This window comes from Lithobates pipiens, unplaced genomic scaffold, assembly GCF_037356315.1.
Source record: "Lithobates pipiens isolate NorthernLeopardFrog02 unplaced genomic scaffold, aLitPip1_a1.2 Scaffold_18, whole genome shotgun sequence".
NCBI lineage: Eukaryota > Metazoa > Chordata > Amphibia > Anura > Ranidae > Lithobates > Lithobates pipiens.
The window spans coordinates 103608487-103634943 of NW_027507758.1; the positions used below are offsets into that span (position 1 = coordinate 103608487).

Here is a 26457-nt window from a genome sequence, read left to right on the forward strand (position 1 = left end):
GTAATTGCAGGACAGGTGTGCAGACCTAGGAAGTAGCTAAGATTTTGGTATCTAAGGGTCTGAAAGATAAGTGTTGGTGGACAGTTAAATGTCCCAACTATCTATCAAAAACTGAAGCATTAGTGTTGCATAGCTTGCCCCTTTATAACCACTTGCCAACCGCCCTACAGAAGACTTACTAAGAAATATTTTATTATATCTTTTCATGTGGCAACACTGAAGAAATGACACTGCTACAATGTAAAGTAGAGAGTGTAAAGCTTGTAAAAGGCTTCATTCCCATGAGGCGGATCCGCTGCCTTGGAGTCCGCCTCTGTCCGCCAGCTCAGTGGGAGATCTCTCTGTTCATCTCCGCTGAGCCAGCGGATGACAGGTCCCTTCCTGCTCACTGAGCAGGGAGGGGCTTGTCAATCGCCGCTGGTTTCTATGGAGAGATCAGATGAAAATGGACAGCATGTCCGTTTTCATCAGATCTCACCCGATCCGATCAGCCAGCAACGGATCCGGACGTAGGGCCATCAGTCTGCTTTTGGCGGATTGGACAGGGTCGGATGTCAGCGGACATGTCACCGCTGACATCCGTCGCTCTATAGACCAGCATTGAGCGCCCATTCAGGTCCGCCGTCAAAACTGACAGGCGGACCTGAACGGTCCGACAGTGTGAAAGGGGCCTAAGAGTGTTAATTTACTGTCCCCTCAAAATAACTCAACACACAGCCATTAATGTCTAAACTGCTGGCAACAAAAGTGAGTACACCCCTAAGTAAAAATGTCCAAATTGGGCCCAATTAGCCATTTTCCCTCCCCGGTGTCATGCGACTTGTTAGTGTTACAAGATCTCACTTGTGAATGGGGAGCAGGTGTGTTAATTTAGCGTTATCGCTCACTCTCTCATACTGGTCTCTGGAAGTTCAACATGGCACCTCATGGCAAAGAACTCTGAGGATCTGAAACAAAGTATTGTTGTGCTACATAAAGATGGCCTAGCCTATAATACGACTGCCAAGACCCTGTACCTGAGCTGCAGTGCGGTGGCCAAGACCATACAGCAGTTTAACAGGACAGGTTCCACTCAGAACAGGCCTCGCCATGGTCGACCAAAGAAGTTGAGCACACGTGCTCTGTCATATCCAGAGGCTGTCTTTGGGAAATAGATGTACGAGTGCTGCCAGCATTGCTGCAGAGGTTGAAGGGGTGGGAGGTCAGCCTGTCAGTGGTCAGAACATACGCTGCAGACTGCATCAAATTGGTCTGCATGGCTGTTGTCCCAGAAGGAAGCCTATTCTAAAAACGTGAGGCACAAGAAAGCCTGCAAACAGCTTGCTGAAGACAAGCAGACTAAGGACATAGATTACTGGAACCATATCCTGTGGTCTGATGAGACCAAGATAAACGTATTTGGTTCAGATGGTGTCAATCGTGTGTGGCGGCAACCAGGTGAGGAGTACAAAGACATGCATGTCTTGCCTACAGTGAACCTTGGTGGTGGGAGTATCATGGTCTGGGGCTGCATGAGTACTGCCGGCATTGAGGAGCTACAGTTCATTTAAGGATCTATGAATGCAACATGTACTACGACATAATGAAGCAGAGCATGATCCCCTCCCCTTCAGAGACTGGGCCTCAGGGCAGTATTTTAACATGATACTGACCCCAAACACACCTCCAAGACGACCACTGCCTTGATAAAGAAGCTGAGGGTAAAGATGATGGACAGACCAAGCATGTCTCCAGAGCTAAACCCTATGGCGCATCCTCAAAACGGAAGGTGGAGGAGCGCAAGGTCTCCAACAGCCACCAGCTCATGGAGGTGTCGAAGAGGACTCTAGTGGCAACCTGTGAAGCTTTGGTGAATGTCAGTGCTAGAAAATAATGGAGGCCACACAAAAGAATGACACTTTGAGCCCAATTTGGACATTTTCACTAAGGGGTGTACTCACTTTTGTTGCCAGCGGTTTAGATATTAATGGCTATGTGTTGAATTATTTTGAGGGGACAGCAAATATACACTGTTTTACAAGCTGTAGACTGCACTACTTTATGTTGTAGCAAAGTGTAATTTCTTCAGCATTGTCACATTTAAAAAAAATAAAAAAATAAAAAAAAAAACACAATATTTACAAAAAAGTGAGGGCTGTACTCACTTTTGTGAGATACTGTATAAAAACAAACAATTTTACACTTCTGCATAGGGGGCACTGGCATGCTGCTTCTGTTGTGATTAGTCACAGCAGAAGTCGATCAGCAGGTTCCAGCCAAAGGACGTCTGCCGGCACTTGCTGATCGGTGGGGGAAAGACCCAGAACAGAGCTCTGCATATGTAAACAATGCAGAGCGCCGTTGTCCGCAGGGATGCGCTGAATATGGTTTCCCTGCAAAGGAGAGAATAAAAACCAGCACATCCCTTGGTAAAAGCACTTCACTGTACACAGAAAAACACTAGTTAGGCACACATTTAACCCTTAAATTGCCCTAGATGTAAACCCTTAAATTGATCCAGCCAGTGTCAGTACAGTGACAGTGCATATTTTTTAGCACTGCTCACTGTATTAGTGTCACTGGTTTCCACAAAGTGTCAAAGGTAACACGATCTCCAGTGTTGTGTTATTGTGTTCTGACAGGGGGATGGCCCCCAATTGGCAGACTGCTTCCGGCCATGCCGGCTGCATTACATATGGGGCGAGTGCCAGACAGTTTCTATTGAACCAGCCGATGCCGTCCGATATTTTACCGGTGAGTGCTAGGCTTAAGCATACACGGATATGTAAGATACTTGAAAAGCACTGTATACAGGCCAGCTAATACTTACTGTGTAGGATTCCACAAGCACTGTGGTCTCTAGTGCTAATTTCTGTTCTTGTTCTATATTGTAACCAACATAGCAGAGCTTCTCCTTTATCATACGCACAGTCTCAAAATCTGCGGAGTGATTGAAGGCGTACCCGCGCAACAAAAGTAACTGCAAGAAATGAAATCCAATTAGGTGATCTAGTGTGCTAAAAATCATTCCTCATGTGCAAAAAACTAAATATGAAACACGTAAACTAATTCAAATGCCTAAACAGGAAGATTGCTTGCTGTGCCAAAGTCATGAGTTCCTCATATAAAAACAATTACTATTATAATAAAACTGTACAACTTGAAAAAGGTCCATGCAAATGTAGTGTGAGCTAAGCAAGTCTGTCAATTTAAACGACTGTGGTAAGAAAAAATAAAAATTAGGATTTCATAAATAAAATGAAGTACACCAATGCCTGGTTATTTTGGAGGAAGCACCATGAACGCAACATGGGTTTCTAAGCTGTTCAGTTTTTGTTTAACCCACAAGGTAGGCAGACCCAGTTGCACATTTCTATATATGTACAGTATTGGTAAAATTAAATACAGGATTCATGAAAAAAAAGTTAGTGAAATTCTGTAAGTTAAACTAGATTATTTACTGCATCTGTTATCAATTTTTACCACAAGATGGCACTGTGGAATCTGTGTGTTACCCAACACCGCTGTCAATGATCATTTATTAAGGCAAACATACAGATTATATATTGCTTTTTATTATTATTCAGGATTCATACAGAACAGTTTGTACAGTGTTTTAGAACATGAGAGCAGAGTTGCAATATAAGAGGAATTAGAGGGCCCTGCTCATTAGAGATTACAATCTAAAAGGGAGGGTCAAATGATACAAAAAATAAAATAAAAAATGAATAAACTGTGGGGCATGAGCTGATGGAGAAAATAAAAGTACAGTTGTTAGGTGAATGCAGGATAAGCTTCTCTAAAGAGAAGGCTTTCCAGGAAATCACCTAATGTGGACATAGTAAAAGATAGCAGGACAAATTCAGGTAGGGAGTTCCAGAGGATGCAGATGTTTTGGAGACAAGCATGTGAAGACATGACAAGGGGGCTAGAAAGCATGAGGTCTTGAGAAGAACAATTTGGTTGGAATTTTAAGACTAGGTTAGTGATGTAGCCAGGGGCAGAGCTGTGAATGGCTTTGTAAGTTGTTAGTATTTTAAATTGTATTTATTATGCGAGCAAAAGTCAGTGGAGGGTTTGGCAGAGAGGGAGGCGGCAGACAAAAAATGGTTGGTAAGATGGAGGAGTCTGGCAGCAGCATTCATGATGGACTGAAAGAGGGATAGCCTGTGTAAAAGCTAATCCAATGAGGAGGGAGCTTCAGTAGTCGAGCTAAGAGATAACCAGGAAGAAATTTAGATTAGCGGTGTCATTGATTAGCAAAGGGTGTATTTTGGAGTTGTTGCAAAGGTTGAGGCGGCAAGCTTTGGACGGTGATTGGATTGGGGGTCAAAAAGAATTTAAAGTCCAGGATTACCCTTGCCACCCAGGCATGCGGGAACAGACTATTAGTTGTCCCATCAATCTCGACAGAAAGTGGAGGAGGCAAGAGGGAAAGGAAATAGGAGCTCAGTTTGGGATAGATTGGAGTTTGAGGAAGTGCTGTGACATCCAGACTGATACGTCTGTCAGTAAATTAGTAATGCAAGAGACTGATGGAATGAGCTGAGGGGTTACAAAGATTTGGGTATCATCAGCATAGAAATGGTATTGAAAGCCAAGGGAGGCATCAGCTGACCCAGAAATAGGTGTAGTTCGAGAAAAAGGAGGTCCAAGAAGTGCACTTTGGAAGACCCTGAAAAAAAAAAAAAAAAAAAATAGGGAAGAGTTGAGTAATAGATGTCCCCCTCACTCATAAAGTGAGGGTACCCCTTGATTGTAAAGGGGACCTTGGAGAAGGCTTGATGGCCTTGTGAAGAAAGGAGGGGCTGAACTTGGGTTTTGAAATCTAAGCTTGATTAGAGCGGTAAGGTGCTCTGCTTTTTGAGGCACTAGGGGCTCCTAAAGAAGGTGCTTTTGTGACCTACTGCTGTGGAAGTAAAACCTTTTCACATGTGACCTCTGATAAAAATTGTTCAAATGCCTTACCAAACTGCCAAGCCTTTAGCCATAGGATTCTGCGCATGTGAATGGAGATTACAGCCATTCTGGAAAATGTGTCATGGCATGTTCTACGGCATCTACACAGAAAGGTACAGAAGGCAACTGTTTTGTAACAGCACTATCCAGAAATACAGGGTTGTTAGTTGTTCCAGCCCAGTTAGCTGCAGACTGACATACTGAAATAGCGAGTGCTGGTTGCAGTGCTGGGGCTCAAAGATTAAATAGAGCGTTTAGGAGTGTCTCAAACTTTAGATCTGCAGAAACTTTGAAAGAAAGGGCACGTTTAATAGGAATACATGTATAGTGGACTTTTGTGAATTTGGCCTCCACTGGATAGAGTTCACTAAAAGGAGTGAAACATTTTTCAGAAGTGAACCAGTCTTCAAACTGTACATACGATAGGTGCATGGACAGGGAATGGTTTTCAGGGTTTTGTAGGTCTCTTCATACCGAAAGAGCAAAATGAAGGTCAATCCCAGGTGACGCCTATTCAGGGGAAAAGGGTCAGACAAGGAGCTAGCAGCGTGTCAGTTTAGAGCATAGACCGTACTGCAGGAGGTCATGCTCACACTATTTTGCCATTTCACCCATTTTTTTGTAAGTGTAACTTTTTTATTAAAATGCACATTTGTTTTAAAAAGTTAGTGCACTATGAGCTTTTTTTTTTTCTACCTCCCCAATATGCTTACATTTGAGCACTTCAAGCCAGTGTCCAATGTGAAGCCCAGCGACTGATCGCAACTAGCTGAATTGTTCTGGTGGGGGACACACACATATGGGTCCTGTTGGTATCTACATCAGCAGGTGGAGCCGGTGTTCAGCATGAGTTCCAGCAAGTGATCAACAACCGATTTGCCTTTGCGGAGACACACGCATATAGATCCCGTTAGGATATTAGGATGTGGGAGGCTACCATCTATTCCTTAGCACGGTGGTGAAGCATCTTTGGAAATGTTTGCACTGAACTTTGACTCGTGCATAGTTTTGGATGGTCACTGTTATTTGATATAGCAGATGATGCATAGATGGACTCATTTATTTCATATGTGTTTTTTGTTACCAAGGTTGTTTTAGTATAAACTTTGAACCCATCATTTAGAGGTTCTTTGCACCAGTACTTTTGTTTTTTTATTATTGGAGGACATGTGCTTTTCAGACTGTTTCACTGGTTTCAAAAGTTTTTTTTGCCACTTTTTGTTTATACATACACAATACTTTTATAAAAGCTTACACGCTTAAATTTTGACAGTGCACTTTACATTGCCAACAAAATGGAGGAAAGTTAATGCATAAAATAAATCTAGAACCAGATGCTGGGACTGGTAATAGAGTTGGTGCTTTTTCTAGTGCAAGGGACGTATCGCCACAGATGCTGTGTCATTACGTACAGATTTGCTATTTCCAATAGCGGTCTACCACTAAATCATATCTGAAAAAGCATTCCATCTGTGTCCTTATCCACAATTTTCTGGTCCAATTAGGGCAAGAGAATGGTCAACTCTTCAACTCATGATTTCTACATAGTTTGATAGTACAGTACAAGTTGCCTATTTGTGCAGTCTGTTTACCATCAGCAGCGTAATATTGGAGACTGACACCAACCTCAAAACTCTCATGCTTGAGTAACGGCATTTACAACATCTCTATATTACCCTTGTCGTGAAGACAAGACGACGCTTCCAATAGTTTACTTTAATCCACTTGGTTACAGCAACAGTTTTCCTCCCAGCCAGCTGGAGCATCTGTGGCTTCGGTGTGTATCATTGTTTATTGCATGTTACGGTTTTGTTTCTTGCCAAACATAGCCCGATAGTGATATTCACTGCTTAGACAATGCTTACCCAGTTTAATTGCCAGTTTTTGATAGGTAGATTTTTGCTTTCTCCTGGGGGCTGGGGAATTGTTAGGGTCCAACTGGATCTTCACTTCACACATCCTTCAGTCTGAAAATCTACCTGGTTGAGGTTATGCATTTTTTTATGTGTTTTAGAGAGACAACATGGTCCTATTTTTAACTTCTTGGGGGTGAGAGTATCATCATATTTATGAAATTTTGTTAATAAAGTAGATTTTTTTCAAAGTCAAGCCACGTGTGTCTTTAATACAGCTGTTATACGCCCATGGCCATAGTCTCTATGGGAATCCCTGGTTTGTTTGCTTCAAGTGTTGTGCAGGCCTTTGGCAGAGTGAATGTTTGCCTGCAATTTTACATTGACTCTCTCTCACCTGATCTCTCCCACAGCTACAAGTGAGGGTATTTCCTTGTGAGGCTCACATGGATTAGGGTGTGGCATATAATTATCACAACTGAAAGAAGTGCACAGAAACCCATTTGAAGAACCTACTTCAAGGAATCCTGGTGGCAAAAGGACAGGAGGAAGTGCCCAAGTTCTTTAACAGCTCAATGCAGAAGTGGCGTTAAAGAACATTTGAACTTGAGCACCAAGTTTGAAAAAGTTACACTGTGAGGTGAACACATTCCAAACATAGCCCTGATTTTTACAGTAATGCTCAGATGCAGGGCGACTGTCTTAATTGATCACCACGCTGGACTGTAAATAAAATCCTGGCTCCATCTATCACAGTGAACCTACGTTAAAATACGTCTACAGGGACTGGGTTCCTTAGTGATGTACCATGGCCCTGGACCTGAGTTATCTAGAGTGCTATACAACGCATTGCACCAAGTGCCAAGTTGAGTGCCCACGCAGGATCTAAACGCTCAATGCAACATTACAGGCCATTCCAACAGCATGGGGTCTGGATACGGCTTCAAAAGTTTTGACTAGGGTTGCAGCAATCCAAATACACGTTTCTATGCTTGCATTAGAAGATAGTGAGGGATAGACTGAAGAATCGGAAAATAAAAAAAATTGAATATAAAAAACATTAACATTCCAAATGTAATATGACAGTGTTGCCAAAAATGTGGCTAGAATGTCTACTACACAATAGACATGTGCATTCGTTTTCGTCCGAATGCATTTTCGTCCGAATTTCAGCTATTTTCGTTTTGACAAACGATAACGAAAGCACAAAATCCGAAAAACAAAAGATCCGACATAAATAAATGCTTTATTTTCGTTTTCATTGTTACAACAGTTCGATATAGAATAGGAGATTCGACATGACTCTGACAACAATCTGTGTCTATAGAACCTGTGTTCGAATGTGCCTAACCTTACCTCTATTAGTCCAAGATTATATAGAGAAAATATTCGACAGAGAAAAAAGATTTGACAGAGAGAAAAGATTCTGCAAGATACTGTCCTAAAAAGTGTTTGGGGACCCGGGTCCTGCCCCAGGGGACATGTATCAATGCAAAAAAAAGTTTTAAAAACGTCCGTTTTTTCGGGAGCAGTGATTTTAATAATGATTAAAGTGAAACAATAAAAGTGTAATATTCCTTTAAATTTCGTAGGGGGGGGTTGTCTATAGTATGCCTGTGAAGGGGCGCATGTTTCCCGTGCTTAGAATTGTCCCTGCACAAAGTGTCATTTATGCAGGAAAAAAAGTCCTTTAAAATCACTCGCAGCTATAATGAATTGTCGGCTCCGTAATACAGAGAACACTCATTGAAAGTCATTGATTAAAAAAAATAAAAAAAAATAAAAAAATAAATAAAAAAATAAAAAAAAAGCGTGGGGGTCCCCCAAATTCAATTACCAGGCCCTTCAGGTCTGGTATGGATATTAAGGGGAACCCTGCCTCAAATTTAAGAAAAAATTTGACGTGGGGTTCCCCCTAAAAATCCATACCAGACCCTTTATCCGAGCACGCAACCTGGCAGGCCGCAGGAAAAGAGGGGGGGACGAGAGAGCGGCCCCCCCCTCCCTCCTGAACCGTACCAGGCCACATGCCCTCAACATTGGGAGGATGCTTTGGGGGTCTGTGACCCCTCAAAGCACCTTGTCCCCATGTTGATGAAGACAAGGGCCTCATCCCCACAACCCTGGCCGGTGGTTGTGGAGGTCTGCGGGCGGGGGGCTTATCAGAATCTGGAAGCCCCCTTTAACAAGGGGACCCCCAGATCCCGCCCCCCCCCCCATTTGAAATGGTAAGGGGGTACAAAAGTACCCCTACCATTTCACAAAGAAAGTGTAAAAAATGGTTAAATAAAACAAACACACTTTTGAAAAATTCCTTTATTAAAAATAAAAAAATAAAAAAAGATTCCAGCGGCGGTAATCCACTCTTGCTATCCAGCGACGGACGGTCATCTCTCCAGCGATGTCTCATCTCATCCAGCGCAGCGAATCCTCCGTCCTTCTTCTGTCTCCGTGGAGGAGACACTGCAAGGATTCCGGCGGCTGACGTTTCTTATATACGGAGGGCGGGGCCACCCGTCACCTGACCCCGCCCCCTCTGACGCAAGGGGAAACCCGGGGTTCCCCGTGACGTATAGGTGACCCCGCCCCCCTCTGATGTAACGGAAACCTGCCTGTGTTACATCAGAGGGGTGCGGGTCACCCCTACGTCACAGGGAACCCCGGGTTTCCCCTTGCGTCAGAGGGGGGGGGCGGGGTCAGGTGACGGGTGGCCACGCCCTCCGTATATAAGAAACGTCAGCCGCCGGAATCCTTGCAGTGTCTCCTCCACGGAGACAGAAGAAGGACGGAGGATTCGCTGCGCTGGATGAGATGAGACATCGCTGGAGAGATGACCGTCCGTCGCTGGATAGCAAGAGTGGATTACCGCCGCTGGAATCTTTTTTTTTTTATTTTTAATAAAGGAATTTTTCAAAAGTGTGTTTGTTTTATTTAACCATTTTTTACACTTTCTTTGTGAAATGGTAGGGGTACTTTTGTACCCCCTTACCATTTCAAACGGGGGGGGGGGGGGCGGGATCTGGGGGTCCCCTTGTTAAAGGGGGCTTCCAGATTCTGATAAGCCCCCCGCCCGCAGACCTCCACAACCACCGGCCAGGGTTGTGGGGATGAGGCCCTTGTCTTCATCAACATGGGGACAAGGTGCTTTGAGGGGTCACAGACCCCCAAAGCATCCTCCCAATGTTGAGGGCATGTGGCCTGGTACGGTTCAGGAGGGAGGGGGGGGGCGCTCTCTCGTCCCCCCCTCTTTTCCTGCGGCCTGCCAGGTTGCGTGCTCGGATAAAGGGTCTGGTATGGATTTTTAGGGGGAACCCCACGTCAATTTTTTTTTAAATTTGACGCGGGGTTCCCCTTAATATCCATACCAGACCTGAAGGGTCTGGTTATGGATATTTAGGGGGAACCCCACGTCAAATTTTTTCTTAAATTTGAGGCAGGGTTCCCCTTAATATCCATACCAGACCTGAAGGGCCTGGTAATTGAATTTGGGGGACCCCCACGCTTTTTTTTTTTATTTTATTTATTTTTTTATTTTTATCAATGACTTTCAATGAGTGTTCTCTGTATTACGGGAGCCGACAATTCATAATAGCTGCGAGTGATTTTAAAGGACTTTTTTTCCTGCATAAATGACACTTTGTGCAGGGACAATTCTAAGCACGGGAAACATGCCCCCCTTCACAGGCATACTATAGACAACCCCCCCCTCCTACGAAATTTAAAGGAATATTACACTTTTATTGTTTCACTTTAATCATTATTAAAATCACTGCTCCCGAAAAAACGGCCGTTTTTAAAACTTTTTTTTGCATTGATCCATGTCCCCTGGGGCAGGACCCGGGTCCCCAAACACTTTTTAGGACAGTAACTTGCAAATTAGCCTTTAAAATGAGCACTTTAGATTTTGAACGTTGGAGTCCCATAGACTTTAATAGGGTTCTAAAGTATGCTATATACTAGCTCCGTCGAATCTTCTTTATACATTCGACAGACACCATAAGCCTTCAAAGACAGATTCGACCGTGATTCATGTGGATTTTCGAACGAATGCAATTTTTGAACGAAAAACGAAATAAATAAAAACGAATTTCGGGAGTAACTAAATAAATTAAGTTTTCAGACGAAAACGAAATTCCGAAACGAAATATTTTACTCTGCACAGGTCTACTACACAACACATTAAAAAGACGCCTGGCTGGTACAGAAATTACTGTATATTGAGGATTCTTCAATAAATGTACATTTTGATAAAAAGAACGTTATGTGAAATAAGGCATTAATGTTGTGCTATTTTGATAAATCTTGCATGAAATTCATGAGTGATTTCATACTTTTTAAAATTGTGTCTATGTATTCTATGGACTTGATTAAAAACACAAAATGTGGCTATAAATGACATTTGAAATATATTTCCCATCAACAGACTGTTTTCTAAAATGATTTCACAGTAGTTATTTTAAGCCAATGATTGGTCAATCTCAGCACTTAAGTGGTACACCACATCTGAAAGGTTATAATACAGCCCTTATCTACGTTCCAGCAGCCCATGGGTATACACGACACTCATCTGTGGGAAATCTGTTCATTTTAACCATAATGAAAATTTCATGTTGACTGCTGCAGGGCAATCAATGCCACAAACATTTTCCAAGTGTGATAAAGATCCAGTAATCCTGAATTTAGTGCATGTTTAAAGGAGAACTTCTCACGTTAAAACTATAGAAGAGCTACATAAGTAGCTGCGGAGGCGTGTGTTGGAAGATCGCACAATGGTCTCAAATTAGTGTTTTTGTAGTACCCAGAGAACCCTATCACAATGATTTTCATTACAGATTTTAAACAAAATGAAAAGCACATAAAATTCAAAACCTTTCTGTATATTCTGGAAATGACTGTATTATACAACTATACATTGTCTTGAGTTAACCTGTGTGATTTATGCAAACTCCGTTTCCTGAACAGAAAACCAGAAACTTCATAATTACAGATAAATAATTTGTACATGAGTAGCTACAAGCACAGTAAAAAGCTGCACTTATATGCAATGAATTAGGGTTTATAGAGAATAAGGTACTCCATTATTTTACCTTTATAAGGTAGCGAGTGATGTCCCTGCCTGCAATGTCAAGTCTCCTGGTGAGATGAGGCAGAGAGAAACCTTCGTAAACTGGGCAGATATGAGTGACCCCATCTCCGGAGTCTACCACAACTCCAGTCAACAGACCTGCAGAGGAAGCAGAAACAGTTACATTGTGATACAGGTGCACCTGGAGTAGTCACACTCATACTGTTCATAAGTAGTCCAATAAATGTTTTTGTTGCCCCCAATTAACTTGTGAGCTGTTGCTTAGAAGTGTAATTAACAAAACGCTTAATGTGATAATAAAGGGTGTGTTTTTTTTTTTTTTAACATGTCATGCTTACCTGCTCTGTGCAATGGCCTTGCACAGAGCAGCCCTGATCATCATCTTCTCAGGTTCCTTACCAGTGCCGCTGGATCTTCCCACCTGGACCAGTGCCCCCCAATAGCAAGCTACTTGCGATGTTAGCACGTGCGTACTCGCGCTAAAGCCCATCTCATGCGTCCATAAGACAGCCATGGCTCGGCCCCGCTTCCTCTTTATTGGCTCACTGAATGACTAACAGCAGTGAGAGCCAAAAATAATTCAGCCTTTACAATCATAAGTGATTGTAGACCCTCACCTTGTAAAAGAACCAATTCAGTTTAAAATAGAAATGAAAAGCAAAACGTGTGTGTGTGCGTGTAACAAAAAAAGTTTGACAAGTTTAATCATTCAAGGTAAGAAGGCTGAGTTCCTAGCATAGGTAGGGAACGGACCACAATGTGTTCTCCGTCAGAATACCAGGGATTTCACACAAAGGAAGCAATACAAAGAACAGGATATGTTTTCATACAAGTACATGGTACAGCAGGCATATACTGTAGTAGGAATATGAAACATTGATGCAACTTATTCTTTACCTGATAGTAGGGGCTTGTATGTAGGTGGATAACTGCACTCCAATAAAGCCAAACTTCTTTATTGAAACATATCCATACAGAATGCAATACAGCAGAAGTGAGACCGATATAAAAAATGTAAGTTACCACAGCCAAACCTCTTTAAAACTGAAACTGCCTCAATCTATTCTCAAGACAACATTCAAAATCAGCTAAAATAATAACAGCAAACACGACATCACATTAAAGCGGAGGTCCACCCTAAAGTGGACCTTCCGCTCATCGGAACCCTCCCCCCCTCCGGCGCCACAATTGGCACCTTTCAGGGGGGAGGGGGGGTGCAGATACCTGTACAGTACAGGTATTTGCAACCACTTCCGGGATAGCTCTCTGCGGAAAGGGGCGTATATTACGCCCCTTTCCGCAAGTACCCGTCCCTTTCCGCAAGTGCCCCGCTGCCTGCTGAGAAAACACACAGATCCCAGAGGTAGCGGGGACCGTCCTTATTGCGCAGCGCGCGCATGCGCAGTAGGGAACCGGGAAATTAAGCCGAAAGGCTCCATTTCCTGATTCTCATACCAAAGATGGCGGCGGCAGCACCCGAGAGACGATCTACAGATCGGCTTCGGGTGCCGACATCGCGGGCGCGCTGGACAGGTAAGTGTCACTATTTTAAAAGTCAGCAGCTGCAGTATTTGTAGCTGCTGGCTTTTAAAAAAAAAAATTAAAAAAAAACGCGAAGTCCCGGCGGACTCCCGCTTTAAGATTCAGAATAAAACTTGATCAAGCATAGGCAAATAGCTCTCAATCATATTCCCCATCTCATTAAACTCAATACTATATCTAGTTGAAAAAACAAGTTTATCCTGGAAAAACGTAGTACTGGTTTTCAATTTGGCAATCCTATATGCTCTATTTAAGTATTTTCAGTATTCCCTATCTGCAATCCGAACATACAAACATTTTGCTTCTTTTTCAAAGCTTTCTTCTTCTCTACCTCTCCTCTGTGTGGTGGGTATGTCCTGAATCAACCCATAAATATAAAATATGAGAGAGTTGTAGCTCTGAAATGGTGTAGAGATGTGTTCTTGCTGCTACCTTGGATTGTGAGCTCCTTGAGGGTAGGGACTGATGTGAGTGTACAATGTACAGGGATAGGGACAATTGTAGACACTCACTCAGGTTGAACTGGTGTCTATTCAACCCTACTATGTAACTATGCAAGTATACTGGATATTTAATCCACAAATTAGAATCGAAATAGCTTAAACTTTGAGTGGGATGTGACTCCCTTTTATTAATGAACCAGTGTATCTCTGTCCGATAGCAATATTAGGACATGTTTCTCTGTTATCGCTTCAGAAAAATTAAAGGATATCACCACATTTCCAAAATTAATAAATTAATGTATGCATGCACGAATAAATAAACTGCTCTTTTTTTGTAGGCATTCTTTTTTGTTAGGACCCTTTGAAAGCACTGCAGATCGTGGGTGTAACGCCATGGTCCTGCAGACTGTCCGTGCAGCCGTTTGCCTGTACCTCATTGTGTAACTGGCAGGTAGTTACACAATGACAAAAAGACTCAATTTACTACTAGAGCAATCAACAGCACCCTGGTAGTTCATTGAGGACTACAAGCTGACGGGCTCAACGCCAAGAATTGAGAGATAAAAGGCCACCGATGGCTCAGGTTTGGGTCCACTCTCCCCCTCCAGCGCTCACTGGAGCGTTGCACTGTAGAGGTGGCAGAACGGTTAGCTCAGGTTCAGATGCTCAATGGTGCGCTGAGAAGCTGAGCCAGCTGCCGGTCAGGCATCTGGGTGGAACCCGATACTATTGTCAGGATCTCTGACAGACTCTGGCTTCAGCCCGCTGTCAGCTGAATCTAGGTTACAGGATTACAGAACTAAGTGCACTCCTGTGACTAAATGGAGAAGTAGGTCCAAGAGCTTTTTCCATACTTCGGATTACAAATATACAGTACCTCACAAAAGTGAGTACACCCCTCACATTTTTGTAAATATTTTATTGTATCTTTTCATGTGACAACACTGAAGAAATGACACTTTGCTACAATGTAAAGTAGTGAGTGTACAGCTTGTATAACAGTGTCAATTTGCTGTCCCCTCAATATAACGCAACACACAGCCATTAATGTCTAAACTGCTGGCAACAAAAGTGAGTACACCCCCAAGACCCCTTTCACACTGAGGCCAGATTTTCTCAGTCACGAGCTGGACTAGCAACCTATACTTTGGCAGATAAGGTTGGACCGATCTGGAACAGTATGTGCATCAACTTACGGGCTTGCTTATACTTTCAAAAAGTAGTAATTCGAGGCAGAGCAAAAATAAAAATGTGAATTTTAACTTAGCAGTAAATTTCGCGTCCTGGAGCACATTGCAGGGGAGAAGTCAGAACAAAGGTAATACAGTGGTGTGAAAAAGTGTTTGCCCCCTTCCTCATTTCCTGTTCCTTTGCATGTTTGTCACACTTAAGTGTTTCGGAACATCAAACCAATTTAAACAATAGTCAAGGACAACACAAGTAAACACAAAATGCAATTTGTAAATTAAGGTGTTTATTATTAAAAGGTGAAAAAAAATCCAAACCATCATGGCCCTGTGTGAAAAAGTGATTGCCCCCTAAACCTAATAACTGGTTGGGCCACCCTTAGCAGCAACAACTGCAACCAAGCGTTTGCGATAACGTGCAATGAGGCTTTTACAGCGTCCTGGAGGAATTTTGGCCCACTCATCTTTGCAGAATTGTCCTAATTAAGTTACATTAGAGGGTTTTCGAGCATGAACGGCCTTTTTAAGGTCATACCACAACATCTCAATAGGATTCAGGTCAGGACTTTGGCTGGGCCACTCCAAAGTCTTCATTTTGTTTTTCTTCAGCCATTCGGTGGTGGACTTGCTGGTGTGTTTAGGATCATTGTCCTGCTGCAGAACCCAAGTTCGTTTCAGCTTGAGTACACGAACAGATGGTCGGACATTCTCCTTCAGGATCTCTTGGTAGACAGCAGAATTCATAGTTCCTTTTATCACGGCAATTCTTCCAGGTCCTGAAGCAGCAAAACAGCCCCAGACCATCACACTACCACCACCATATTTTACTGTTGGTATAATGTTCTTTTTATGAAATGCAGTGTTCCTTCTACGCCAGATATACTTGGACACACACCTTCCAAAGAGTTCCACTTTTGTCTCATCGGTCCACAGAATGTTGTCCCAAAATTCTTGGGGATCATCAAGATGTGTTGTGGAGAAATTGAGACGAGCTTTGATGTTCTTTTTGCTCAGCAGTGGTTTTCTCCTTGAAACTCTGCCATGCAGGCCATTTTTGCCCAGTCTTTTCCTGATGGTGGAGGCATGAACGCTGACCTTAACTGAGGCAAGTGAGGCCTGCAGTTCCTTGGACGTTGTTGTGGGGTCTTTTGTGACCTCTTGGATGAGTCGTCGCTGCGCTCTTGGGGTAATTTTGGGTGGCCGGCCACTCCTGGGAAGGTTCACCACTGTTCCGTGTCTTCGCCATTTGTGGATAATGGCTCTCACTGTGGTTCGCTGGATTCCCAAAGCTTTGGAAATGGCTTTATAACCCTTTCCAGACTGATAGATCTCAATTACTTTCTTTCTCAATTGTTCCTGAATTTCTTTGGGTCTCGGCACGATGTGTAGCTTTTAAGGATCTTCTGGTGGACCTTACTGTGTCAAGCAGCTCCTATTTAAGTGATGCCTTGATTGTGAACAGGTGTGGCAATAATCAGGCCTGGGTGTGGCTAGAGAAATTGAACTCAGGTGTGGACAACCACAGTTATAGTATGTTTTAACAAGGGGGGCAATCACTTTTTCACACAGGGCCATGATGGTTTGGATTTTTTTTCACCTTTAATAATAAACACCTTCATTTACAAATTGCATTTTGTGTTTGCTTGTGTTGTCCTTGACTATTGTTTAAATTGGTTTGATGTTCCGAAACACTTAAGTGTGACAAACATGCAAAGGAACAGGAAATGAGGAAGGGGGCAAACACTTTTTCACACCACTGTATATGCTGCTACGTTCAGGTGACTGAACACTGGCAAAAGCCTAGTTTGTGAACACCTCCATTGCACTTTCATAACCCACCCACCCCATGGCACTCCAAATTTCCAGCAAGCAAGGAGAAACAGAGGACAGAGGAGAGGGACTTGTGTCTTGTGCTGTACTCCAGGATATGGAATTCATTGGCAAGTCAAAATTCCCATTATTTTAATTGTACAGGAAGTCATAAATCATTGGATAGCCCCAGCAATAAACTAAGGGGTGGGCAACAACATAGCAAAACATAAGCAATCAGGCACACAAAAAATAAGGGTCAACAGATCATAAACACTCAGATAAAAGCGTGAAGCACCTTGTTGCCAAAGTTCACTAGGGTTGAGGAAAGAGGGTGCGATCTGCTCCTCACCCCCCCCCCCCCCCCCCCACCCCTAACCCCCTGTCTGCCCACACTCCAATCCCTGGTGCTGAGCCCCAGAATAGGAAAGTAAGTTGGGGCTGAAAATTTGAAGTCCAGCAGCCTCAGATACATCTGGATGAGAGGTGGTGAGTGATCTCACCATCCATCCCTGTCTGTGACTGAAGTCTCCCCCCCTTCTCTCTCCTGTCTCTGAATGAGTACACCAAGGCAAATTAGGGTTCTCAGAGCACAACTTACATCAGATTTCCCCTTTACACCAGAGGCCACAGTGTTTCCCCTTTACATCAGAGTCTTCTCCATACATCAGAGTTCTCAGGTTTCCCCCTTAAATCAGGCTTCCTAGAGCATCCCTTATGTTAGAGTTCTCCCTTACATCAGAGTCTGCAGAGTCGCCCTTTACAGTGAAAGGGAACTCTGCGAGTTCAGATGTAAAGGGGGACTCTTGTTCTTAACTTCATATGATTAAAAATGTTATTTAATAGCAAAAAATATGTATAGTTTATACCATAAAAAAAAATAATTGCTGTGCTAAAGTGTTCGGGTTTGACTTGAAGAAAAAGGTGGCAACCCTATTCAGCAGAGGCTTGAAGATCCACCAGATAAAACTTTGACACAGTATAAACAGAAGACAATGGGGCAGCCTTGCAAATCCTTGAAACAGATGCAGTATACAGAGAGGCCTTGGCATGGGCACCGCAGCTTACACATATATTTGCAAATGTGTGCAAAAAAACTGTTTTAAAGTGAATTGTTAGACAGGGTCAATTTGGTTTGTCTGCAGGATAGCTGGTATGTGTGCTGGGAAGTTTGTGTGCATGATATGCATTGCCCTTCCATGTGCACCTTGCTGCAAAGGTTAGTTATAAATTGGGGCGGTTGCTTTTTTTTTTCTGCATAGATTGTTTGTCGATTTGGTGTGGGGTCACACTTGATGCCTTCAGCTGCCATTGTGCTCTTGCTGGGCGTCCAATGTGTTCCCTTCAGGGAAAACTTCCCTCAATTTATCCACTGCAATATCTGCTCCAACCTGGAGACTCTTAAATAAGTCTGTTTGTTTTGTAAGATGAAAACGTTAAGGCTCTGAAACATCTTAGACCCAAAAACGTAGTAATTGATGTTAAATAAAAGAAAAAAATTGAGTTTAAGTGGTATCCTTTATAGGCCAACTTTGAGATGCAAGCCTTTGACAGCTGACCACATTCTAACCTGCTTCAAGCAGGTTTTGCATTGCAATAGACTTGTATAAGAAAGCAAAACCCGACAATATGAACAAAAGCCACTCAATACAGGCCCTTAGTGAGAGAGGCTTCAACTGCCAAAGGATTTCTATTTCTGTCTATCAAACCCTAAGATTTACAAAGATCTGGCACACATCACAGCCCTGTATGGCAGGGTTGGATGCCCAATTTTATTCTGCTGGAGTTCAGTAAGAATTACAGGTCTGGTCTCTCCCCCAGCCTGTGTCTGAACAGTAAAAGAAGCAGCAGAAGACAGAAACAAACATCCTCTGTTCTTATCTCCCTAACAGCATGCTTCTTGTGCTGCTTTTCAACCTTCCAGTCTGAGGCGTGCTGTATTGGAACTGAAGAGGGTGATGCCAAGACAAAAATCGAGGTACTAACATGGTTTGCATTAAAATAAATTTTGTGTTTATAGCTGCATAAAATTGTATAAAAAAAAAAAAAAAAAAAACTAAATTCCCTAAATTTCTCTCTCTAGGGGGATCAAATGCATATTATCATAGGTCCCACTGATCGGTGGCTCTGTTCCCTAGACACAGCTCTATAGGCTGGCTGTAGCCCCACCCTTTAGAATAGTAAAAGATCACCTCTGTGGGTCTGTGTAAAGTACCTGCTTCTACATGTGTACAAGCAGTTACAGATATAGCCATAGAGTAGAGCTGCATGATTTTGGCTAAAATGAGAAACACAATTTTATTGCTTAGAATAAAGATCACGTTTCTCGGTGTAACTTCTTTCACATTATACAAAAAAAAAAAAAAATTGGGCTAAGTTTAGTTTTTTTTTATTCACTAAAGTATTTTTTTTTTTTGAATAGCGTTTGAAAGACCACTACGCAAATACGGTGCGACATTAAATATTGCATGTTTGGGTGTTCCAAGTAATTTTCTAGCAGAAAATAATGATTTTTACTTGTAATCAACAAAATGTCAGAAAAGGTTTGGTCTTTAAAGTGGAAGTAAACCCTCCTATCGTTTTCAGCCAAGGAAGCTGCCATCTTGGCCTCCCTTTAATCTTTAACTGCCATGAAGCTGCACATGTGATCAGTTATGACACCAGCCATTGGATGGTTTGACAGTTTGGTTGAGAGCACAACCAATGTGACAGTTAACATTTCCGGCATGCCGTGTTTTTTCAAACTGTTAGATCGATGGGTTTACTTCCGCTTTAAATGGTTAAAGTTCCTTCATTTACACCTGGAGTTCTTTCCTTTGGTAAAAGAACAAAAAGATACTTTGTTTCTACTTATTCAGTGTTGTGATTATACTTGGCAGGTTGCCCAGACTTTTTTTTTCTCCAGGTGTGAGCACTTTCTGCACTTGTCAAAAATTAGGTCCAGCAAAAAAAAAAAAAAAAAAAAAAAAAAATTTAAAAGCCAGCAGCTACATATACTACAGCTGCTGACTTTTAATAAATGGACATTTATTTATTAGCGGTGACGAAAGCCGAAGCCGGTGTCGAAAGCCGAAGCATCGCTCGGTTCTCGGCAGCTGCTGCCGCCTACCTCGCTGAGGGAATCAGGAAGTGAAGCGTTGCGGCTTAAGTTCCCTACTGCGCATGCCCGCGTAGCACTGAGCGTCTTAACTGCTCCTACTATCGCCTGGGACCTATGCGTTTCCCAGGAGACTGCGGGGGGGGGGGGGGGCAGGGGATATCTGCACCCCCTCCCCCCTGAAAGTAGCCAAATGTGACACACCGGAGGAGGGGGGGGGGGGAGTTAGCATGACAGCGTTTGGAACCCAGAGGCTAGCTTTGAACTACCTTGTGCGAGTATGGTGCTGGATCCTTGGACAACCAGGTGTTTTTATTAAAGAGGAAGTAAACCCTGATGAGTTTACTTCCTCTTTCATTCCCTGCAAAGGCAAAGCATAATGGACTACTATGCATCGCATAGTAGTCCATTATGTGTCACTTACCTGACACAGGAGCCAGCGAAGTCACCGCTGTCCCCTGTAGTCTGGCGCATCCATCTTCTCGGTGGATCTGGCCGCTCCGCCGCTGTCATTCAGCGAAGCACAGGAGCCGACACGTGCGGCAGCTCTGTCGTTGAAAATTCAGCGCTCAGTGCGCGCCGATGTCTACGGCGCATGCGCCGTAGACAGCGGTGCCTGTCTTCGGGCAAATATCTCCTAAACCGTATAGGTTTAGGAAATATTTCTTGGACCTACAGGTAAGCCTTAATCTAGGCTTACCTGTAGGTCAAAGTGTGTTGTAAGGGTTTACAACCACTTTAAAAGTCAGCAGCTACAGGACTTCACACTAATCGTTCACTCATAATAGGACCCAGATCACTCAGAGCTGTGGCTCTCTGTTTGCCAGCCTTTTACTTGTGCACATACTGTACACAGCACGACCGATGGATCGCAAAGTACAGAAGGACTGTGTGAGCTTTCACGACTAATGGAGTGATCAGCAATGTAAGGTGAGGGCTATTTATAACACAGCCCAACATTGCTGATGGCTCATTCATAAAACTAAAAGCTCAAATAGCACTGTAGCCCCCAAAGACAAAACGCTCAAGGCTGTGATCTTTTTTGAGAGTGGCAGTGCTCATCTGTCTGGAATGGCCCCTGCTGCCAGACCAGAGCTGTGAAAAAAATAAATAAAATAGGATTCTTTTCCAGCAGTGTTGTTGGATGTGTGCGTGTGTGGAGGGGGAACCCGATCACCCATGCTGTTTAGAGACAAGGGACACAGTTACACGGAACTAAGTGCCATATTCACTTGGTCCTATAGGTAGTGTGCAAAACAAAAAAACGTCTGATCTTCATAAAATTTTCCCAGAGTACAACAACCAAAAACCCCGGAACCTCAAAAACAGCCACTTGCAAGATTTTGCGGACAAAACACGTATCTGAAGATGCTAGAACATCAACTTTGTAACATTGGATGACCAGGTAGACGCCTTGCATACTTGAGATACACAACACCTGATGTCAGAATGCCCACGGGGCTCTTGTTAGAATCCTGGAAGGCCCTGGTAGAGTTTGCCATAACAAGGAAAGGAGGAGCCCGACCCTTAATGGCATAAGCCTGGACAAACGTCTGCCTGATTCATCGAGAAATAGTGGCAGAGAAGGCCAATAAGGCTTTTCATGAGCTGTCCATAATCACAAAAATTAGCCTAGCTATGAAAGGAGGCCATACAAACAGGTACACACAAACCAACCTGACCACACCCAAGGAGTGCAGTACAATCTCCTAGGATGTGAAAGGCGTGGACACAGGGAAGGCAGAACAATGTCCTCATTTAGGTTAAAGTCAAACAGGAAGGAAGGAGGATGGTGAACCACCTTATCCCCGTGTAAAACCAAAAAGGGAGATTTATAGGACAAGGCCACAAGAGCTTGTGTTGGCAACCAAAAACGAACTTCTGGGAGAAAGTGTAAGTAAAAAGGAAGAGCACTAATGTTCTCAAAGGGAGGCTGCTGAAGAACCGAAAGAACCTGGTTCAGGTCCCTCTGGGACAATAGCGTGCACAAGCATATACGCTGAACCCACTGAACGCAAGATCAGTTTCTGACGTCTGTAGGAAAAAGGCCAAGATCAGACAACGAGCTGCCACACACACCGCGAAATGTAAGGATTCCATGTGCAGTGATAGATTTTCAGAGAGGTGGATTTTAAAGGTGCCCCAAATGGAAATTTTGGTGCCGAAACCGAAAATTAAGGATACACTAGGCCGAAAACAGATAACGAAAATTGACAAGTATTTTATTATATAAATTGAATTATATCCAACTTTTTAAAATCAATTTAAAAGAATATGAATTTATTGTTGGCCATTATTGGCACCTTTAGTGCAAGAAAGGCAAAAATGCAGTCCTCAGTTTCAGTTGGAGGAGGAGGAGGAGGAGGAGGGAAGAAGGAGGAGGAGGAGGGAAGAAGGAGAAGGAGGAGAAGGAGGAGAAGGAGGAAGACGAAGAGAAAAGGGGGGAGGAGGAAGACGAAGAGGAAAGGGGGGAGGAGGAAGACGAAGAGGAAAGGGGGGAGGAGGAAGACGAAGAGGAAAGGGGGGAGGAGGAAGACGAAGAGGAAAGGGGGGAGGAGGAAGACGAAGAGGAAAGGGGGGAGGAGGAAGACGAAGAGGAAAGGGGGGAGGAGGAAGACGAAGAGGAAAGGGGGGAGGAGGAGCAGGAGGAGAGAAAAGGGAGGAGGAGGAAGACTAGGAGGAAGAAGGAAGAAGGAGGAGAAGGAGAAGAAGAAGAAGGAGAAGAAGGAGAAGGAGAAGGAGGACGAAGAGTAAAGGGGGGAGGAGGAAGACGAAGAGTAAAGGGGGGAGGAGGAAGACGAAGAGTAAAGGGGGGAGGAGGAAGACGAAGAGTAAAGGGGGGAGGAGGAAGACGAAGAGTAAAGGGGGGAGGAGGAAGACGAAGAGTAAAGGGGGGAGGAGGAAGACGAAGAGTAAAGGGGGGAGGAGGAAGACGAAGAGTAAAGGGGGGAGGAGGAAGACGAAGAGTAAAGGGGGGAGGAGGAAGACGAAGAGGGAGGAGGGGGAGAGGGAGGAGGGGGAGAGGGAGGAGGAAGAGGGAGGAGGGGGAGAGGGAGGAGGAAGAGGGAGGAGGAAGAGGGAGGAGGAAGAGGGAGGAGGAAGAGGGAGGAGGAAGAGGGAGGAGGAAGAGGGAGGAGGAAGAGGGAGGAGGAAGAGGGAGGAGGAAGAGGGAGGAGGAAGGAGGAAGGAGGTGGAGGAAGGAGGTGGAGGAAGGAGGTGGAGGAAGGAGGTGGAGAAAGGAGGTGGAGGAAGAGGTGGAGGAAGAGGTGGAGGAAGAGGTGGAGGAAGAGGTGGAGGAAGAGGTGGAGGAAGAGGTGGAGGAAGAGGTGGAGGAAGAGGAAAAGGGAGGACGACCAGGAGGAGGAGGAGGAAGGAGTGGAGGATTGGGTGCGTCAGGATGACACTCCCACAATGGGTGGCACCCGGGGGCGGACCCTGGCCCTTTATCTGCTTTTTTTTTCTTCTTCCGGCTGATACCAAAAATACAGTTTTTGGCCGATAATGTTCGGCGGCTGAAATTTCTGTGCACTTCTAGTAGATTCATGAATCACAGAATCCGACAAACCCCTGTTCCTCAGAACCTTCATTCAATAGCCAAGTCGTCAAAGCCAAAGATGGTAAAGCAGGATGGAAGATTGGTCCTGGGGACAGAAGAACTTAGCGCAGCGGAAACTGTCAGGGGATGATGGCAAGCAGCTGCTCCACATTAGCGTACCAGGATCGCCAAGGATAATTTAGAACCACCAGAGTGACCAGGATCCCCCTTCATCCCACGCAGCAGATGAGGGAGAAGCTTGAGAGGGGGAAAAGTAAAGGAGTTGCTAATGGCTCCAAGGCACCACCAGAGCATTAGTCACATCCGCCAGGAGATCCCTTGCCACAAAACTCAACACCCTCCTTTTGTGGCAGGAGGCCAGTAGATTCTCGGCCATGCCAGATGAGAGAGCAAGAGATAGAGAAGCCAAAGACCAAAACCACCAGAAAAAGGTAGGCCCTGGTGGTCATAGGGATTTGGTTGTCCAAGGAAGTGGGAGATTGGTCTCCTTCTGCAGGACCCTCCTGTAAAGCTGCACACGCAAAACCACCTCGGAGGTGGACACCGTGGCTTGCGAGTCCAGGAGCGTGTAGTGCCATTCGGGGACACTTTGAAGGCTGTGATCCTTTGCCCAAGGAGCCTGATAAACGTCTGTTCAAATAATTTGTAATTTACATCTTTGCCATTCTGAATCTTCCCTCCAACCAATTTTACACCGATTCTGTACTTGCCAAGTATGCAGAAAATCTCCCTCTATCAAGTCTGGCTGCAACAATTTTAACTGTGGGCAGCTGAAGCTGCTGCCTGTTTACAAGGCACACCTCCAGCTCTGCAGCTCTCATTGGTCCTCCGACTCATCCCCGCTCCCTCTGGCAAACTCTCACGAGAGAGAGCTGCACATGATGTCATAAGCCTAGATTTTTTACCAGACAATAACAGGAAGTGGGCTGTGTAAAGTATTTACTGGCAGAAAAAAAAACATGTTTTACTATCCAAAGTTAAAACAAGTGCATAAGATATATTAGATGGAAAAATTAACTGAAGTTCCGCTTTAAGCCAGAGCACATGTCAGAGAAGCACAGCCGAGACAGAGCTTGGAAAGCACAGGGGCTGCATCTAAGGCTGCAACACATACATACCCAAGGCCCTGTACCAGCTGACCCAAAAAAACAGCCAGAGGGGATGTTAACTACCAACTAGGACTACCCATAGGTGATGCTGTGCCTGTTCTTTTCCACCTAATGTGCTACTCCTGAAGGTGGTGCTATAACCCTACAGTCAAGAATGAAGAATGAAGAAGGAAGAATGAAGTTCTATAGCCAATTAACATAAGTGGGGAAAAAACAGCTCACTATGGGCAGCAGATATATCAGACACCTATGCATGTCCATACATACATTCTATTCAGTGATGTTACCAGTATTGCAGGGACATTTTAAAAAGCCAGTCTCAGGGCCTAGCAGTGTGTGGCATTTGCTGTACACTTTGTGAATAAAAACCCGTTCAGCAGGGTAATGGAGTAAATTGCAGTCACCATGGAAACTGGATAGGGTTTTTGTGCGTTTATTTCTTGGAGAGGGCTAGTTAACTGCGTAGGATGAGAAGTAATTATACATTGTCACGCTTCCATGTACACTTGTGACAAGTGAAAACACCAATAATACTAACGATTCAACTGTTAGTCTTTCATGTATCATTTGCAAAGATTCTGCTATAAAGTTATGTAAGAAAATGCAACTGATGAGCATGTTGGGTTTATCTTACTGGATCAAAACATCAGGTACATTTAAAAAATAGTTTTCTTCAATGTATCTAATATTTCTTTATAAGCAAAAGCATTCTTGAAAGCAAACCATAAAAAAGGCGCAAATCCTGTACTTTGATTACCTACCTTGTGCATACAATGTAAGAACAGCCTGGATAGCAACATAAACCCCTGCAAATTGATAGGTCTCGAACATAACCTACATAAAAAAAACAAAAAAAAAGTAGTTGGTAAAATTAGCCTGTTTGGTTAAAAAAATTAAATAAAAAAGTGACTAAACTCTGGTTTAAAATTAAATATCCAAGTACATATTCTTAACTCAAAGTACATTCTATTTCTCTGAGCTTCCTCAAAATTGCATATTTTTTTTTCTTTTTTGCTGCTGTGTTACAACTTCCAGTTAGAGGATAGCTACGTGAATTCTCAATTGTTCCATTGTAAAGCCTAGTACACACCATCTTTCTTTCTTTTTGTTTCTGTTCAACACAGCGGACAGAATGAAAAAAAAAATTCCGAAGAGCTCGGGGGGAGATTCTGTTCCAACAATCCAATGTTAGTGCAGCAATCTCCCCACTAAGCTATTGTGTTCTGGCGGGGGGGGGGGGGGCACACCCCGAGTGCTTATCATATACGCATTGGCAGACCCCTTTCAGTCAAGCCCCTTTGGACCCGCTGCCGTACACACGGGCCAAATGGCAGACGGTTACTACTGAGCCGGCCAATATCGCCCAATATTCAGCCTGTGTGTATGGGGCCCCAAGAGCATTCAACCCTCTTTCTCTCACTCTAGAAATGGAATAGGCTCATAGACTGAGATTTTGTAGTGTGCATAGAGCAATGCATGCCATCACAATTACCATGCAATGGTCGTTTCAAAGAAACAGAAGTGAGGGGGGGAAAATAAGATATTAGGGAGCTCACAGAGATGTTACAAGGAAGCAGGAAAACACAGTAAAAAACGAATAGCACAAACCACATTTATAGTGTAAAGAACCTTGATGCCCTGTATCAGGAGGCTTAGGACAGAAAAACATCAACTCCATGGTTGAGATGGAACAAAAACCACATGGTAAAAATGACTGCTGGAGGACAAAGCCACCTTGTCGCAATAAAGCAACAGGAAATGGTTCCTTGGCTGAAAAGCCAATTCCAAAACTTAGCGAACCAAAGTAATGACCAAAAAAAATTACCTCCCGAGTCAG

General features: G+C 43.8%; 1 protein-coding gene across 1 annotated transcript in view; it reads right to left on the reverse strand.

The window, feature by feature from the left end:
* ACTR2 (actin related protein 2) overlaps positions 1 to 26457 on the reverse strand; it is a 101136-nt gene that overhangs the window by 26773 nt on the left and 47906 nt on the right. The window contains exons 4-6 of the mRNA XM_077485957.1: positions 25382 to 25454; positions 11879 to 12015; positions 2810 to 2959 (exon numbers count right to left, since the gene is read on the reverse strand). Coding sequence (XP_077342083.1) covers positions 2810 to 2959; positions 11879 to 12015; positions 25382 to 25454 — 360 coding nt within the window. The remainder of the gene's footprint in view (positions 1 to 2809; positions 2960 to 11878; positions 12016 to 25381; positions 25455 to 26457) is intronic.